Here is a 20,096-nt window from a genome sequence, read left to right as displayed (position 1 = left end):
TTTTTCCATTTACAAAGAACATAATTAATAGGAAATTTATTTGAAGTTTTAAGGAGGTGATAAAAAGAAAACTTCATAAAATTAAATAATAAGTTGGTATCAATATCAGTACTGTTGGTATGTGAGTGCTACCGGGTGTGACCCAATAAAAAAAGGAAAGAAATTCTGTCTGGGCCCAGAGAGATAGCACAGTGGGAGGGCATTTGCCTTGCATGTGGCCAACCCAGGAAGGACCCAGTTCAATTCCTGACATCCCATATGGTCCCCTAGACTGCCAGGGTTCGATTTCTCTTTTTTTTTCTTTTTTTTTTTTTTGTTGGCAAAGTGAATTACAAATCTTTCACAGTAATATTTAAGGCACATAGTAATAATGAATGAGGGGCATTCCCACCACCAGTGTTGTCCTCCCTCTAACCCTGTTCCCAGCATGCATCCCACTTCCCCCTCCTCTACTCCCCATAATGCTAGTGCAACTGTTCCCTCCTTGTACAGTTTGATGTATATTGGGTATCGTTTCTGTTGTCGTTGACTTTGGATTTTATATTCAAGTCTGATCATTTTTATTTCCACCAAATGAACATGCAACTGTCTGGTCTTGGTATCATCCATTTTTCTCCCTCCAATTATGATACTGATAAAGGTGATTCCAGTAATGTAGCTATATTGGAGCTATAAGAAAGGATATGGGGGAGGAGGAGCAGAGGGAGAGGCCAGGCAGATAGCTGGCTTCCGGTGCCTTGATCCTGGAGGCCAGCTCTTCCCAGGTATGGGGTTAGGGGACACCCCATGCTAGATGGCATTCTCCCTAGCTTGGGGGGTGCTGGGAAGCTGGGCAGGCCTCCAGCCATTCCCCTATTTCCCCCTATACTCCAGGCCTTCCCTTGCTGCGGACGTGTTTGCGTCCCTAAGCAAAACCTTAGTGGATCAAATAATCCTCACTGGGAATAAGCGGGTACACAAGGCGGATGAATATGAAATATGAAAATGAAATAAATGAGACCACACAAAATGCATTGTATAGGGACCAATGTCCATGGGACGGGAGACAACTTTACTGTTCAGCCGATGACAGATGACATTTTTAAGCAGAAACTCTGGTATGCCAGGTATTTTCAGGGAAAACAAAGAGCAGAGGATCTTCCCAATGAGACCAGCCCTAGAATTTACATATCAAATAACTATTTGATGTAGGTGAGAAAGAGCCCTGCTAGAGGGTTGTGAAACAAGAGCTAAAGCAGGTTTTTCAAGAAACCAGAAGGAGAGAGACAGAGATATTTATGATGTTTATGTAGTTGCTGGAAAATAGATTTTTGGGGGGACGGAAATAATTGTTTACCATCAGAGAGCTAGACTCAGAAAAGCAAGCTGCGGCGCCAGGTTATACTAGAAGTAAGAGTCACAAATAAACTAGCCAGCGAGGAACTTTTGGCAGGCTTTTTGGTACCAACATTTCTTTATCTGCAGGATAGCTAACACCGAATTTCTGTAGTAGCAAAAGAGACAAAATTCAAATAAAGAAAAAATGTAATGTCACAGCCATGTCAGAATTATAGCCATTAATCCATGCAAAAGGTCAATGATTGACTTCTCTGAAAGGGCCTTTTGGCAGATAATTCTTGGGAGAAAAATTAAGCACCAGGAAGGCAAAAGCCACGTCTGGTGCATGCTTCCTTTTGCGGGTGGTAACATTCCCTGGTTGCCGGCCCAGGTAGACTCTATCGTGGTCCTCAGGGTTTTTCATTTTCTCTCCCGACACTAAGGGGGGACACATGGGGTGGATGGCGGGCCGATGCAGCACTGGTGTATGTCGGGACATTATGTCGTGACATTCACTGGTATTTTTTTTTCCTTCTCATTGGTCTCCATTTAAAAAACCACACGGGGGCATAGTACCACATATATTTAAAATAAAAATGAGAGGACTGACTCTCAGTTTGGGAAGAGACCAGTTGGGGTGGGGGTACCATATATTTTCAAAATAAAAATGAGAGGATGGACTCTCAGGCTGGGAAGGGGCCACTACTCTTTACCTACTTGTTTATTCTCAGCAGTCTCTTGGCCTCTTCCTTCTTTCATTGTGTAACTGTGGTTGCTACCATACTAGGTTTCTGATTATTTCCCATGAATGGTGACTTGAGGCCACTGTCTTAAGTTAGATTGTTTATTTTCCCCACTTTTTATCTTTTCTCCTCTTTCTGAACTTTTCAATAAGGTATTTTGGTGAAAGAATCCCTCTCTATCTTTCCTTCCCTTTGTTATTTGTTTAATAAGGAAGTTTGTAGACATGTCCCTCCATTTAATGTTTATATAAAAACCAAGTCAATTGGATTGTTGGACTTGTTCTAGCATCCCCATAGGCACCAATCTTGCTGTGAACTGTTCAATAAGGAATTTTAATGCTTATGTTTGAACCGGGTCACAGGGATTGTTGGACTTGTTCTTGCGGCCTTATGCGCTGATAATGTCAGGTGGCATTATTCCTTGTTTGCATGGGCTTATTAAAATGGAAAATACTATACATACAAATAAGTTCTTATCTAATAGAGATAAGAGCACACAAATCTTGTTATCTTGTGCAATGGAACCTTACAAACCCTGAACATTGACATGATGACCTGGCACAGGCCTCAGAGGTTTGGGTATATTCCAGTCACCCCAGAACCAGGGAAGCCATCTATGAAACATCCAACGTTGTTTATGACATCACCTGGAAGCAATCCTCTACCAGGGAAGACCCTACTGCTGCTCTGACATTGATTTACTCAAAAGAATATTCCCTTAACACTGAGAAGATTTAAACAACCACCACCACCTGCGTACTGGACAGGGCTTTCTGCATTGCCCATTAATTGTGAGTTGAAATTAGATGCTGCTCTGCACCATCCTGACTTCAATGTAGGATATACAGATTCCAGGACCTTCAATACAGAAACGTGAGATCAACAACAGAGACTGTGAAAAATATAACTGTATGGGTACTACAGACAATGACTGGGATTGGACAAACTAGTTTGGCTGGAGCCTAGAAATGGTCTTATGTCAGGAAACTTCAGGGGTAGGGTCTCCTTGTACTTAGGCCAAAGTTTTTCCTTTCCATGACCCCCATACTTTGGTGGGCCCATGCAAATGATAATTGCCACACTAGCATTGTTTTTACAGTGTTCCTTTGACTCCAGACCTTTAAGAAACCACTACTAAAAATATCTGGAACTGCAAAAAAAATGGTTTACATTAGTGTTAACATATATGCTTTTAGTTACACTAGCATTCTGGGAGATAAAGGAAGGAGATAAGGGATATATGCTTGGGAACAGGGATAAAGGGAGGACAACACTGGTGGTGGAAAGGCCCTCATTTATTGTCACTGTGTACCTTAAATATCACTGTGTAAGATTTGTAATTCACTTTGGCCACAATTAAAAAAAAAAAAGGATATGGGAGTAGTTCGTCTAGGTGCTGTAAGTTTCCATTTGGAAGAAGAAAGAGGAAAGAAGAAAAAAGTAATAAAACAAGACAAAATGAGACAAGTCAAAAACAACAAAGCAAGAAACCAATAAGGGAGTAACAACAAAAGTACAAAAGTATAAAAGAAAAAGAATAAAAAAAACAAAGACAAAAACCATCAGCTACAAGGAAACAAACAAACCAAAATAGCAAAAACAAGAAAAGCAAATAAAAAAAAAAAAAAAAAAAACCAGACCAGCAACTTCTTAAAAAAGAATTGTGTTTCTTTTTCTTTTTCTTTTCTTTTTTTTTTTTTTTTTTTTTTGGCATAGGCACAGTAAATATTGGGGAAATTAACTTAGTTCAGGGGACTGAGATCCCCCCACGCCAGAGTGGTCTTCAGGGCCACACCTGGTAAATTGGGCCCTGGGGGAGGGTGGAGGAGATAAATTCCTCCCCTATGCAGCCATCCACAAACTACAGAGGCAGGCTGCACCCAGAAGATTCCACATGCCAGTTCTTCTGTTTGTCTTCAGCTGGTATGTTGGGGGCTCTGGGCAGAACAGCTAGCCATCGGCCCCCTGGGCTGATCACTTAGTCCAGGGGACTGAGATTCCCCCCACTTCAGAGTGGTCTTCAGGGCCACGCCTGGTAAAAAATATTCTTAATTCTCGACTGTTTCTCAGGAGAAAAATGGAATTCCCTAGATTTGGAGGATAACATTCAAATAGGTCTCTAAAATCAGTGTATATGTAGACATGACTTCCTATAGAGTGGTCCTCTCTGACTGCCAGGCCTAATCCATATACAATTCATCTAAACAATGTATATAGCCCCTCTGATATATTTCCCCTCCTCCACACCAGAGTGCCTTCTACTCCCTCATCTCCCAATCCGGATTCGTTATCTTCCCCTTAATTAACCCTCTTTACCTCAGTTCTTTAATTTGCTAGGCACCAAGACAGACCTCTTGCCCCAACAGACTCTGCCCTTTCGCATACCCCTACAAAGCTCATTATTACTCCTTTACTCTCACCCCCAACCATCAGTACCCCACATTTAACCTTTTTAACTTCAGTACTACACAGTTCTAATCACAGACCAAAGTTGTGTATTGGATTTAACAACCCCCAACTGTTTCAAAAGACATAAAATGGACACATAAGTCTTTTGAATATTTTGTGTATTTTCTTTAACAGCTATAAGTCTTTCTAAATATTCTTTTACCGTGACAATTCTACTCTCTTTTTATCTTGTCTTCTCTTTGTGAGCTGTTCAATAAGGAATTTTGATGGAAGAGTCCCTCAGTTTAATGCTTATGATTAAATCATTTCATGGGAATTGTTGGACTTGTTCTTATGGCCCCCATATGTGCCGATAACGCCACGTGGCATTGTTCTTGTTTGCATAGGCACATTAAAATGGGAAAATACTATACATACAAATAAGTTCTTATCTAATAGAGATTGGAACACACAAATCTCATAGTTCAATGGGACCTTATACCCTGAACATTAATATAATGACCTGGCACAGGCCTCAGAAGAATGGGCATCCTCCATTCACCCCTGAACCAGGGAAGCTATCTACAAAACATCCAAGGTTTTTTATAACAACACCGGGAAGCAATCCTCTACCAGGGAAGACCCTACCACTGCTCTGACATCGACCTGCTCAAAAGAGACTTCCCTTAACACTAAGAAGACTTGACAACAACAACGACCTGCTTACAGGACAGGGTTCTCTGCATTGCCCTTTAATTGTGAAGTGAAACGAGAGGACGGTCTGCACCATCCTGACTGCAGTATAGGATATGCAGATTCCAGGATCTTTAATACAGAAATATGAAACCAACAACAGAGACTGTGTGAAAAATAAAAGTGTATTGGCACTACAGACAATGACCTGGATTGGGCAAACTAGTTTGCCTGGAGCCTAGAGTTGGTCTTATGCCAGGAAACTTCAGGGGTAGGGTGTTCTTGTATTTAGGCCAAGGCTTTTCCTTTCCTTGTCCCTCATATTTTGGTGGGCCTATGCAAACAATAATCGCCACTCTAACACCGTTTTTGCTGTGCTCCTTTCACTCTAATCCTTAAGAAAAACAACCCACTTAAACTTTTGAGGTTAACTTAAACTAATATGCATGTGCATGGAAGTGTAAAAAAAGTACTTTGCCTTCAATGTTTAAGGAGTTGCATAAGTTTTATGGCTTCAGATTGCTTTGTGTGCTGCTAAGAAATATTATGTACTACAATCTGGGGACTTGAGGGACAAAGTAGTTGTACATGAGTTCTGTTTTATTTTTCTCTGTTTTATTTATTTTGGCTGAAAGTTCAAAGTTAAGATTTCAGCAATGGGACTACTGAGAATTCTGTGTATGGGTGATTGTCTTTCTACTGTAACTTTACCTTGTCCTCTTTCTTTGCATCTTTGTTTTCATAATTAAAAATAAAAATTATTGGGGAAATTAGAATGGGAAATCCCTTGGCCTAAGAGATACATGGTTTCTCTGCCCTTGAAGCTTACTACTATGGGAACAACTACAGGCTCCATACTCACTCTTTTACATACCCCAAGGTCTTTTTTATTGTGCTAGAAGACTTTCTGCTCAGATGTGGGCAGTGACGTCCCGCCTCTGTAGCTGTAGATCTTGCTATTTGCGTAGGTCATAGGGCGAAGGCTAGGAGAGAGATTTTCTTACGGTTCTAGGAGTTCTGTTCCCTCACTGTTGTAATCAGTCTTCTGTAATTAGTGGACTTGGTTTTGGCTCAGATCCTAGGTCAGAGCATAGGCTATAGTCTTTCAGTATGGTTCCAGATGTTCTGTTCAGTTGCAGTTGTCAAAGTCAGACCTCTGGGATTAGAGATCTTGCTTTTTTAGGAATCTAAAGCTGTGGCCTAGTCTAGGAACTTCCTCATTGGTCCCTTGCTAGGTTCTGTCCAGTCTGTGTTTGTCAAGGTCAGTCTTCTGGAAATAGCAATTTCGGTTTTTGCTTAGGGCAAAGGATGATATGTCTGCCAGTTGCATCATACCACTAGATGGTGAGATAGGGCATCTTTCTCCTAGCTGAGAGCAGATCTAGGATTAACTCCTGAGTACCACTGGGTGTGGCCTAAAAACCAATCAATGAATCATCAATAGATAAAAAAAAAAAAGTTTAAAAAAAAAAAAGAAAGAGGACCCGGAGAGATAGCAAAGCGGCGTTTGCCTGGTGGTTGGTTTGAATCCCGGTGTCCCATATGGTCCCCCGTGCCTGCCAGGAGTGATTTCTGAGCAGACAGCCAGGAGTAACCCCTGAGCATTGCCGGATGTGGCCCAAAAAACAAAAAAGGAAGGAAGGAAGGAAGGAGGGAGGGAGGGAGGGAGGGAGGGAGGGAGGGAGGGAGGGAGGGAGGAAGGAAGGAAGGAAGGAAGGAAGGAAGGAAGGAAGGAAGGAAGGAAGGAAGGAAGGAAGGAAGGAAGGAAGGAAGGAAGGAAGGAAGGAAGGAAATTCAGTCTACCCTCACCTGCAAGACTGTTGTAAAAACATTCCAAAAATTTGTAATTCTTTTAGTTATTTAAATTGCTTGATAAGAGGGCCAGATCCATAGTACAGAAGGTTGGGTACTTCCCTTGCATGTGGCCAACTCAAGTTTGATCTCCCGCACCCCATATGGTCCACCAAGTATTGCCAGGGATAACTACTGAATGTAGAGCCAGGAGTAAGCCCTGAGCACCACTAGGTATAATGTAAAAATAAAAACATAATTACATTTTTTTTTTTTTGGTTTTTGGGCCACACCCGGTGACACTCAGGGGTTACTCCTGGCTATGTGCTCAGAAGTTGCTCCTGGCTTGGGGGACCATATGGGACACCGGGGGATCGAACCGTGGTCCGTCCAAGGCTAGCGCAGGCAAGGCAGATACCTTACCTTTAGCGCCACCGCCCGGCCCCTATAATTACATTTTTAATTAAAATGAAATACTCGGTAAGGAATGAGGACAATTATCATGACTAGCACTGTGATAGATGACATATTTACATTAATATGATTTCTCACTATATCAAATTGGTACTGAAAATTATACTTAATTTAAACTTGGTCTTGCTGGTGGGAATGCCGTCTAATCCAGCCTTTATGGAAAACACTTTTGAGATTCCTCAAGAACCTGGAAATTGAGCTCCCATATGAATCAGCTATACCTAGGAACCTAGGAACCCTAAGAACACAAAAATACAATTCAAAAATCCCTTCCTCGCACCTATATTCATTGCAGCACTACTTACAATAGCCAGACTCTGGAATCAACCAAGATGCCTTTCAACAGATGAATGGCTAAAGAAACTGTGGTACATATACACAATGGAATATTATGCACTGTTGGGAGAGATAAAATCATGAAATTTCCCTATACATGGATGGGCATGGAAACTTTTATGGTTAGAAATAAGTCAGAGGGAGAGAGATAGACATAGAATGGTCTCACTTATTTGTGGGATTTAAGAAAAATAAAAGACAATATTGTAATAATACCCAGAGATAATAGAGATGAGGGTTGGAAAGACCAGCCCTTGTTATAAAGCTTACCACAAAGAGTGGTGAGTGCAGTTAGAGAAATAACTATACTAACAACTATAATGACTGTTAATAAATGAGAAATGTAGTATGTCTGTCTCAAATACAATCAGGACTTGCTGGGGGGCATTGTTGGTGTGAATGTTGTACTGGTGAAGGGGATTGTTCTTTTTATGACCAAAACCCAACTACAAACATGTTTGTAATTATGGTGCTTAAATAAAAGTTTTATTTTTTTTAAATAAAATAAACTTCATCCTGAGGCCAGAAAGATAATACATCTGGTAGGACCCTTGCTTTGCATACACCAACCCAGGTTCTATCCCTGCAATCCCATATGGTCCCTTGGGCCTGCCAGGAGTGATCTCTAAGCACCACAACGTGAGACCCAAAAACAAAATTAAAAAACAAACACCAAATATATATATAAATTAGTCTGTATTAGGGGTATTTCCAAATGTTATATATGAATTATCTCAGTTCTTATATCTAGTGATATATTATTTTTCTCTTTACTCGAAAGATTAGATCAGGAGATAATATAAATTTTCTGTTATAAATATTTTTGTTATAAATTTACAACTTTCTGCCAGAATTTTTCCAGAGAAAATGTATAAATTTGAACATTAATACTCTGACATTTAAGAATTAACTCTTGGAGCCAGAGCGGATAACACAGCAGTAAGGCTATGCACGCCTTGCATGCAGCCAACGCATATCGGACCCCAGTTTGAATCCCGGCATCCTGTATGGTCCCCCTAGCCTGCCAGGAGAGACTTAACTCTTGAGGCCTGAGAGATAGCATGGAGGTAGGGCATTTGCCTTGCATGCAGAAGGTCAGTAGTTCTAATCCCGGCATCCCATATGGTCCCCCAAGCCTGCCAGGAGTGATTTCTGAGCATAGAGCCAGGAGTAACCCCTTGCGCGCTGCCGGGTTTGACCCAAACAAAAAAAAAAAAAATCAAAAGAATTAATTCTTTAGAAGCCAGAGAGATAATGGATGTGGTAAGACACTTGCCTTGCACATGATAAAAGCTGGTTTGATCCCATGCACTACCATACGTGACCACTCCCCTTCTTTTAAGTGGAATGAACTTTGGGAAGGTGGGGAGATGATTCAAATGCAACTAAGAGCCCTGGACTTGATTCCTGCACCACATAATCCATCCCTTTCATTACAACACATACACATCTATACTAGTGAGTGGCCCCTGATCCATGTCACCTGTCTGTAACATAGAAGCAAAATGCCAGTTAATTTGAAAAAGACCAAAAATTTGTTAAATGATTATCCTAAAAATCATTTGATATAGGCTATTCAGCTATTAATGTAAAAACCATTTTAAAAGAAAAGAATATTTATAGAGAACTTATTTGATTGCTTCTGCTGTAATCTGTGAGGGATATATTCTCAGTCAAGTGAAGGGACATTATGTCATGTAAATATTTTTATTGGGAGGTCACACCCAGCAGCACTCAGGTGTTGCTCCTGGCTCTGTACTCAGAAATCACTCATGGCAAGTACAGGGACCATATGGGATGCCGGGATTCGAACCACCGTCCTTCTGCATGCAAGGCAAACGCGTTACCTCCATGCTATCTCTCTTGTAAAAAATATCTATTTTTTAAGCTTAAGGTTATTCAAGTGAAATGTATGAATAGGTAAATTCGTGTAAAGTAACTGTGATTTATTCTATGAATATTTTCACATTAGATCAAAATAAATTTTCCCAGAAGTTCCTGAAATAAATGTACTCTTTTTGCTTTCTTATAATGCAGATCTGACTGGAGCTCAAGATGGAAGTGTCAGAATGTTTGAATGGGGCCATTCTCAACAAATAACGTGTTTTCGATCTGGTGGCAATTCAAGAGTTACAAGAATGAGATTTAGCTATCAGGGAAATAAGGTAGTATGTAAAAAATGACAACGGGAAATAATTTAATTAGATATTTTATATTTAATTATTTGAATATTTTTGAAGAGAAATGAAATTCATTTGATTCTTCCTGTAAAAATGTTCTATGTCGGGGCACAGACAGTAGGGCCTTTACCTTATACGCAGCTGATCCAGGATGGATCTTGGTTCGATCCCTCAGTGTCCCATATAGTCCCCAAGCTAGGGGCAATTTCTGAGTGCATAGCCAGGAGTAACCCCTGAGGGTCACCGGGTGTGGCCCAAAAATCAAAAAAAAATGTTCTGGTTTGGGGTTGGAGAGATAGTACGGAGGTAGGGCATTTGCCTTGCATGCAGAGGGACGGTGGTTCGAATCCTGGCATCCCATATGGTCCTCAGCCTGCCAGAAGTAATATCTGAGCATAGAGCCAGGAGTAACCCCTGAGCGCTGCCGAGTGTGACCCAAAAAAACAACCAAAAAAAATGTTCTGTGTCCATTAAAATTCATAAATGATGATTGAGAACTAAGTGATTATAGGAATGCTTTATATCTCTTACATGATCTTTATTAGCTTTCTGACTTTATTTTCTGTAATTTACTAAAAGTGTGGTCAAGTAAAATCTAGGAGTTTATTGGCTTTACTAACATTACATTTTAGCTAGAAACTCATTTTAATATACAATATAATTTTAAGGAGAATAGAAAATCAGTCAACTAGCCACATGTTTCATAAATAAATTGTCATTGGATTACAGTAGCCTCATTAATTATTTTCTATGATTACCTTTCCATTAGAGCAGCAGGTGTTCAGGAGAAAACCTTATAGGTGAAAATTCTAAATATTTACCATAAGACTTTTTCAGAAAAATTTGTCAGCGCTTCTCTACAATATCCTTTCTCTCTTAACTTCTTTCTAATCCTAACTTTCCTTACTTACCTACCTACTTACTTCTCTTTCTCTGCCTCTAGTACTCAGAACCACAAAGGGAAAATTAATCTGCTCTTCACACACATAGGCCATGCTTCACTAAAAACATTCAGACATTTAAGAAAATGAGTTTTTGAGACTTTTGGTGTATGGTGGTAAATAAGAATATGACTCCACAAATAAAGGAATTTAAAGCATTCCATCTTTCACTTTTTAAAAGTTAGAGTTATAAGAATTAAAAAACATTCACACCAGTGTTTTAATAGATTTTGCTTTCCTTTTTCTCAGTTTCTAAAGTTTCAGTCCTCCTTGTTTGTATCATGACCTGCTGCATCAATTTGTTTCTTTGTTTTTGGGGGGAGGACCAGTCCTGGCTGTGCTATTGCTCCAACAACCAGAATACATTATTTCTTAATCCTGGTTAGCTGTATTTTCTACTACATAATGAGAATTTAATCTGGAGGCATTTAAAATTCCACTTTGTTTAGTTGGTTGATTGGTTTGGGGGCCACATCTAGCGGTGCTCAGAGGTTCTTTCTGGCTCTGCACTCAAGAATTAATCCTGGCAGTGCTGGGGGGAGTCATATGGGATGCAGTATCAAACCCAAGCTGGCCACGTGCAAGGCATATATCCTTCCCACTGTGGTATTGCTCTGGCCCCAGAATTCCACTTTATTTTTCATTGTTTGACCTATCAGTAGCTTTTTTGTACTCATGATTTTCCACTTTGGATCTCCCTATTTTATCGCTCCTAAAGAATATTCCTCAACTCTGTATCTGTAGTACATACTTTTGGCCAACAAGTTTTGTAACAAATAACAGTTTTATAACTAGACTGTTGAGGAGATAATTATACTTTTTAAGAACACTGCAAGATGATTTGTTGTATTTAGAACTCCAGGTTCTTTTAGTATGGTATTCAAGAACATCTACTTTCTGAAGTGTGGTACAATTTTAACAGTTACTATAACTTTCCACATAGGTTCTTTTAAAGCACAGCAACTTATTCCTCATTATTTGCCCTAATATTTTTGTTTGTTTTTGTGTTTTGTTTTTGGACTAACCACACCTGGGAATGCTCAGGGGTTGCTCCTGGCTCTGTACTCAGGAATCACTCCTGGTGGCTTAGAGGGACCATATGGAATGCCGGGGATCCATCTGGGCCAGCCGTATGCAAGCAAGCAATCTACCCATTGTACTATCGCTCCGACCCTGCCTTACTATTTTTGAGCGACAAATAGCATACCATTAATTCATTTTAACCTGTTTGAGATTAACATCATAACTTCCAAGCTTACTATTTCACATGTAAGGAAGTCTCCTATGGTAAACGGATCAAATAAATCACCCATACTGTATGTATGCTTTCGTTCAACTTTGATGGCATACTTTTTAATATGCAGCAGTATACAATAATAACACCATATGCACTATTCTGCAAAGGGTTAATAATAAAAAGATTAGATCTTGAAATCATGAAATTCTATACATGGATGTACTCTTATGCTGAGTGAAATAAGTCAGAGGGAGAGAGATAGACACAGAATAGTCTCACTGTTCTATGGGTTTTAAGAAAAATAAGGGGCCGGGAAGGTGGCGCTAGAGGTAAGGTGTCTGCCTTACAAGCGCTAGCCAAGGAACGACAGACCGCGGTTCGATCCCCCGGCGTCCCATATGGTCCCCCCAAGCCAGGGGCGATTTCTGAGCACATAGCCAGGAGTAACCCCTGAGCGTCAAACGGGTGTGGCCCAAAAACCAAAAAAAAAAATAAAATAAAATAAAAGACATTTTTGCAGTAATTCTCAGAGACGAAAGAGATGAGGACTGGAAGGTCCAGCTTACCACAAAGAGTGGTGAGTGCAGTTAGAGAAATAACTACGCTGAGAACTATCATATTAGTGTGAATGAATGAGAGGGGTGGTATGGGGAGGAGGGAGATTTGGGACATTGGTGATGGGAATGTTGCACTGATAAAGATGGGTGTTCTTTATATGACTATAACCCAACTACAATTATATTTGTAATCAAGGTGTTTAAATAAAGATATTTAAAAAAAGAAAAAATAGGGCCCGGAGAGATAGCACAGCGGCATTTGCCTTGCAAGCAGCCGATCCAGGACCAAAGGTGGTTGGTTCGAATCCCGGTGTCCCATATGGTCCCCCGTGCCTGCCAGGAGCTATTTCTGAGCAGACAGCCAGGAGTAACCCCTGAGCTGACGGGTGTGGCCCGAAAACCAAAAAAAAAAAAAGAAAGAAAGAAAAAATAGAGTAGATCTTGGAAATATATGTCTAACAAATACCGTAAACATTGATTAACAATTGATAATTAATAATAATTGATTAATAGTTGATTATGATATCAACAAATTTTCTAATGAAAGAATAGAAATATCTTGAAAAAGAATTCTTCATAGCCAGTAACCCTTGTGAAAAAATACACAGTTAAATGTATCTTTATACCAAGAAGTAGTGGTGGAGGTACGCTGACGTTCTAGATGTGATATAACAACATGTTATATCTGAAAAATTACTATTAAGAGTATTGTAAATCACTGTCATTAAAAATGTCTTTGAATTGGGCCACAAAGAGAATATGGGTATCTTTTGCCTTACATGTGGTCTACTGTGGCTTGATCCCTAGCACCAGGTATGGTTTCTCCTTAGCACAGCCAAGAGTGATCCCTGAGAAGGAGTAAGCACTCGGCACTGCTAGCTAGGTGTGGTGGCCCAATCCTCCTTCCCTTCAATTAAAAAATATTAAAATTTTATAAAGCTTAGTAATATGTAGTGTGTAAGAAAAATAGATGTGTGGGGCCAGAGTGGTGGCACAAGCGGTGGGGTATTTGCCTTGCACGCAGCTAACCTAGGATCGCTGTTCAATCTCCTGGCACCCCATATGGCTGCCCAAGCCAGCAGCGATTTCTGAGCACAGAGCCAGAAGTAACCTCTGAGCATCACCAGGTGTGGCCCAAAAAGCAAAAAAAAAAAGAAAGAAAAGAATAATAGATGTGTAATTGATATTACGACTTGGGTTTAATTTGGCTTCACCTACTAATCTTTCTTTTTACTACCTTTTTTTTTTGGGGGGGGGGGTTCACACCTGGCAGCGCTCAGCAGTTACTCCCGGCTCTGCTCAGAAATTGCTCCTGGCAGGCTCGGGGGACCATATGGGATGCTGGGATTTGAGCCACTGTCCTTCTGCATGCAAGGCAAGTGCCTTACTGCTGTGCTCTCTCTCCGGCCCCTCTTTTTACTAACTTAGGGGTCACATCGGACATTGCCCAAGGTTTACTCCTGACTCTTCACTTAGGGATCACTGCTGGCCAGGCTTGGAGAACTGTATGCAGTGTCAGGGTTGGAACCACACAGTATTGCCTCTTCAACCCTCATCTGCCAATTCTAGATGATGCTTTTAACAAACCTTTTTCATTAGAATCTACCCAAAAGAAATAGAAAAAAAATGTATGCACATTAATGCTCAGAATGACACAAAAAGGCCTGGCGTATGATGTTCACATCTTCTGAGTTTTTTGGGGTCATACCCGGCAGCGCTCAGGGGTTACTCCTGGCTTTATGCTCAGAAATCACCCTGACAGGCACGGGGGACCATATGGGATGCTGGGATTAGAACCAACATCCTTTTGCGTGTTAAGCAAATGACCTACCTCCAGGCTATCTCTCCACCCCAATGATCACATTTTCTAAAAGGCCTGTTAGTATATGTGATTAAAACACTTATAAAACAAATCTGAAAAAGAATACACTCATTACATTAGTTATTAGTTGTTTGATCTGGTGGAGGGAGATATTTGCTTTGTTTTTATAATTACTTCATAATTATTATTTTGGCTAAAGAACTATTAAATAGATTATTTTTTCATCACCCCAACTAAATTTGCTCTGAGTTATCATAGTGAAATTCTTTGACTGTGATATTATTTGTTTCATTGTTTTTCTTTCTGTCCTTGTTGACGTGGTATTCTTAGGTATTTCTGGAAGTTCTTATTTTATCTTTTCAAAATGAACATTTTTTATCATACATTCTTTTCAAACTTTGTTATAGCTTAATGTGTAAATTGCCAGATTTTTTGTAAATTTATAAAGGATGTCAGATTGTTAGCACAGTAATATGGACGTCTGATGTTTGCTTCCTTAATAACTCCTTTGAAGTTTTTTTATTTTGGGGTTTTGGTGCCAGAGATCAACTCAGGACCTCATCTAGGGGCTAAAGTGATAACACAGTGGTAGGGTGTTTGCCTTGCAAGTGGCCAACCCAAAACAGACCCTAGTTCGATTCCTGGCATCTCATATGGTCCCCTGAGCCTGCCAGGAGTGATTTCTGAGCATTGAGCCAGGAGTAACCCCTGAGCGCCACCAGGTGCGACCCAAAAACCAAAATATATATATATATATATATATATTAATATATATATTAATATATATATTAAGAACCTAATTTATGTGAAGGATAAGTGCCACTGCCGAATTCTATCTCTAACCTCCAGGAATTATTTTTTTAAAACTCTAGCTAATGGGGCCGGAGAGATAGCACAGCGGTAGGGCATTTGCCTTGCAAGCAGCTGACCCAGGACCAATGACGTTTCGAATCTCAGTATCCCATATGATCCCCCGTGCCTGCCAGGAGCGAGTTCTGAGCAGAGAGCCAGGAGTAACACTTGGGCGCAGCCAGGTGTGGCCCAGAAAAACAAAAACAAACAAAACTCTTGCTAAATATTTTTGAGCTAAAATTATGCATTAAGGAATCAAAATATCAAATAATTTATGAATCAAATATTTAATAGTCAAAATATGGGGTTTCCATTGAGGTAAGAGTAAATAACTGCTGGTGTTTTTGTATTTGTTTTGAAGTACTTTCTTTTTTTCTCTTAAGTTTGGAATAGTTGATGCCGATGGATATTTAAGCTTGTATCAGACAAACTGGAAATGCTGTCCTATTGCCGGAAGCATACCTAAACCATACCTGGTAAGCTCAAAATTAAAACCTTTAAAGTTTTCTTGAAATGTTAGAGAATCTAATAATATATTCTTAGGCAAGAAATATTCAACACAATAAGTAAAATCTACCTAATCCTATGTAATCTGTCACTTTAAACAAGTTCTCATTCTTTCATATGTGAAATTAATGAGATTTAAAGATCCTTAATCTTGGAGCCGGAGCGATAGCACAACAGTGGGGAGTTCGCCTTGCATAAAGCCTACCCGGGATGGATCCAGGCTGGATCACAGCATCCCTTGAGCCTGCCAGGAGTGATTTCTGAGCATAAAGTCAGGATTAACCCCTGAGTTACAGTGGGGTATGACCTAAGAACCAAAAAAAAAGAAAAAGAAAAAGTCCTTAATCTCTTGGAAAATAATCTTGTATCGACCCAGCAACCCAGGGCGTCTTTGAACAGTTGATGCTTTTCTGCAACCTTAGTAATCGATACTGGGTATTCTAATGAAAAAGAATGAGTGATCTGGTGTGACCAGTGTATCCTGTAGTCATTCTGCAGTTATCCCTTATAAATCACGAAGTACAAAGCATACGTAGACAATACTATATTTTCCCATTGCTTTTTTATTTTAAAAACACCATGGTTACAAGGTTGTTCATGATACAGTTTTTTTAAAGATAAAGTTGTTCATCAGGGCCAGGCATCATTTTACTTCTCTTTCTCTGTCTCCCTCTCTCCCTCTCTCTCTCTCTCTCTCTCTCTCTCTCTCTCTCTCTCTCTCTCTCTCTCTCTCCTCTCTCTCCTCTCACCTCTCTCCTCTCTCGTTCTCTCTCTCTCCTCTCTCTCCTCTCTCGTTCTCTCTTTCTCCTCTCTCTCCTCTCTCCCGCTCTCATTCTCTCGCTCTCTCTTGTCTTTTGTAACATTGTGGTTTGTACTACTGCAAATGAAGGGGTGCCATGAATGTCCTTTCCATATTAGACCTTCTCTACTCTAACTGCACTCTCAACTCTTTATGGCAAGTTCCTACCATTTCTTTATAAATGTTATTGATTTATCTCTTTGTATGATTGCACTGGTTTAATAAGGTGTGTACAGCTCAAGAGACCATGGAATTTTTATTTGACATTCTTTAGTAAAGTTCTTTATAGAACTAAGAATTAAATATCAAAAAAAAAGGGGGGGTCGGTGAGGTGGCGCTAGAGGTAAGGTGTCTGCCTTGCAAGTGCTAGCCAAAGAAGGACCACGGTTCAATCCCCCGGCGTCCCATATAGTCCCCCCAGGCCAGGGGCGATTTCTGAGCGCGTAGCCAGGAGTAACCCCTGAGCATTAAATGAGTGTGGCCAAAAAATAAAAATAAAAAAATAAAAAAACCATCATGAACATTAAACTTCTGATAGTTAACTCCAAGTTAAATGCTGGGGATAAGGAAGCATTAGTGAAAGAGTTTATTTTCCCTCTTCATTGAGCCAATAATTTTAATATGCAAGTTCATTTATTCTTTTTTTTTTTTTTTTGGTTTTTGGGCCACACCCGGTGACGCTCAGGGGTTACTCCTGGCTATGCGCTCAGAAGTCGCTCCTGGCTTGGGGGACCATATGGGACGCCGGGGGATCGAACCTCGGTCCGTCTCCTAGGCTAGCGCAGGTAAGGCAGGACCTTACCTCGAGCGCCACCGCCCGGCCCCAAGTTCATTTATTCTGATACTTCCTTATTTTAACTTCTAAAAAAAGAAATTAAGAATATACACTATATGCTTTTAGGGAATTAAACTACTACATTTGTTTGTTTTAAAGACACCATCACATCTAGCACAGCTCCTATATAAGGATGGGAACTGTAGAAATGATTTGAAGGAAAATACTTTCATGTGATTATTTTGACATTTTTTTAGAAATTTCTTTTTGGGGCCAGCGCACAATGAGCATTTACCTTGCACACAGCCAACCCAGGTTCGAGCTTATATAGTCCTCAGTCTTGCCAGGGGTAATCTCTGAATGAAGAGCCAGGAGTAACTCCTGAGGTGTGACTAAGAAACAGTAACAACAAAATTCTTTATATTGAGGAGAAACATCTAAGTAGATATAACTTGGAAGTTTTATAATTGATTTAATCTTTTAAAATAATTTGCTATGTGTGAAAATATTGTGAATATGAGTAGTATTTCAGTTTACAAATGAAGACTAATTTAAAGGGGTCAGAGCAATATCACAGCAGGTAGAGCCTTTGTCTTGCATGCAGCTGAACAAGGTTCAATTCCTGTCATCCATATGGTCTCCCGAACAGGCCAGGATGATTTCTTTTTTTTTTTTTTTTTTTTTTTGGTTTTTGGTTTTTGGGTCACACCCGGAAGCGCTCAGGGGTTACTCCTGGCTCTATGCTCAGAAATCACCCCGGGCAGGCACGGGGAACCGTATGGGATGCCTGGATTCGAACCACCATCCTTCTGCATGAAAGGCAAATGCCTTACCTCCATGCTATCTTTCCGGTCCCCTGGATTGATTTCTAAGTGCAGAGCCAGGAGTAAGCCCGGAGCACCAGGTATGGCTCAAAACTAAAAACAAATGAAAAAGCAATTATTTACAAGTTGAAATAATTCTGAGATCATATAAAGTCCTGTCTCTGGCAGAATCTTTTTTATTGAGTATTCTAAAGGAAATTTACATAGTTCAGCCTTTATTTCTCTATGGAACTTTTTTTTGTTTCTTTGTTTTGTTTGTTTTGGGGGGGTCCACACCCAGTGACACTCAGGGGTTACTCCTGGCTATGCACTCAGAAGTCGCTCCTGGCTTAGGGGACCATATGGGACACCAGGTGATCGAACCGTGGTCCGTCCTAGGCTAGCACTGGCAAGGCACACACCTTACCTCTAGCACCACCACATCGGCCCCCTCTATTGAACTTTTTGTCTAACAAAACAAAACATTTTGAAATACACTCTCTTAAAAGGATTCAGGAGGGAAGGAGAAGGAGGGAGGTATGGAAAGAGTGAGGAGGGTAAGGAAAAAGAGAGAACAAGAAAGGGAGAGAGATGAGGAGAGGGAGAATATGAAAGAGGCAAAATAAATGTCAAAAATGTTAAAGTTTGGGCAAAAGTATATGAGTTTTCTATGTTATTCTTGGAAGTTTTTAAAGTTGAAAGGGAGAGACACATTGAAATCAAATTAGCCATGGTGACTTTTTAGTTAATCAAGTTACTTGTTATAAAATTATTAGTGATAGTAATATTATTTGTTGTTTATGACTATCATTTCAGACTTGGCAATGTCATAACAAAACAGCCAATGATTTTGTCTTCGTTAGTTCTTCTTCTTTGATAGCTACTGCTGGTCTTTCAACTGATAATAGGTAAGAGATTATAACAGGAATTCAAGTATGTTTTATGTAACTTGATTCATATTGTACATACTTTATGATCTTGGTTCACAAAAATATTCAATAATATGCCTTTAGTATTTTTTATTGAAAAAACTTGAGCCTTAAAGCTGGGATTTAACTAACACCTGAGACCAATTATCCTCTGGTCCCATCCTTTAATATTTGTTTTTCTCCTGCTCCACTTGCTATACTCTGGTGCCAAGGATGTTTGAGACAGTTCCCATTTAAACCATTCCATTTCTTCATGCAGTTATTCTGATTGTTAACATTCCGTATTTACCCTTCCTTTTTCTGGCTTACTTCATTAAACCAAATATCTTCTAGTGCCATCCATGTTGCAGCAAATTCCATGACTGCATCATTCCTTACAGCTATATAGTATATTTCAATGTGTGTGTGTGTGTGTGTGTGTACCAAATCTTCATCATTCATATTGGACATCTAGGTTGATTCCAACTCTTAGCTATTGTACCAAATGCTGCAATGAATAGTGGGGTGCATACATCTTTTTAAATGAGTGTTTTTCTGTCCTGGGGATAGATAGCCAAAAGTGAGATTGCTGAGTCATATGGCAGCTCAATTTTGAGTTTACTGAGAACCCTCCAAACCATTTTCCATAGGAGTTGGGCCAGACAGCTTTGCCACCAGCAGTAAACGAGATTTCCTTCCTCAACACAGCTCCACCAACACAGATTGTTGCCAGTACTTTTGATATGTGCCATCTTCACTGGTGTAAGATGTATTTCATTGTTGTCTTGATTTGGATTTCCCTAATGATAAGTGATGATGAGCATTTTTTCATGTGCCTATTGGCCATCTGTTGTTCTTCCTCAGAGAAGTCTGTTCATATCCTCTTCCATTTTTTGAAGGGGTTTTTAGCTTTTATGAAGTTAAACTTTGTGCCTGCTTTTTATTTCTTAGATAGCAAACCTTTACCTGATGT

At 39.9% G+C, this 20,096-nt stretch overlaps 1 protein-coding gene across 2 annotated transcripts in view; it reads left to right on the top strand.

The window, feature by feature from the left end:
- DMXL1 (Dmx like 1) overlaps positions 1-20,096 on the top strand; it is a 159,531-nt gene that overhangs the window by 123,112 nt on the left and 16,323 nt on the right. For both annotated transcript variants that reach the window (XM_049771388.1, XM_049771387.1), the window contains 3 exons: positions 9,780-9,907; positions 15,715-15,807; positions 19,032-19,123. In XM_049771388.1, coding sequence (XP_049627345.1) covers positions 9,780-9,907; positions 15,715-15,807; positions 19,032-19,123 — 313 coding nt within the window. The remainder of the gene's footprint in view (positions 1-9,779; positions 9,908-15,714; positions 15,808-19,031; positions 19,124-20,096) is intronic.

This window comes from Suncus etruscus, chromosome 4, assembly GCF_024139225.1.
Source record: "Suncus etruscus isolate mSunEtr1 chromosome 4, mSunEtr1.pri.cur, whole genome shotgun sequence".
NCBI lineage: Eukaryota > Metazoa > Chordata > Mammalia > Eulipotyphla > Soricidae > Suncus > Suncus etruscus.
Note: the sequence above shows the minus strand (reverse complement) of the source record. Positions and strands in the feature narration are given on the sequence as shown.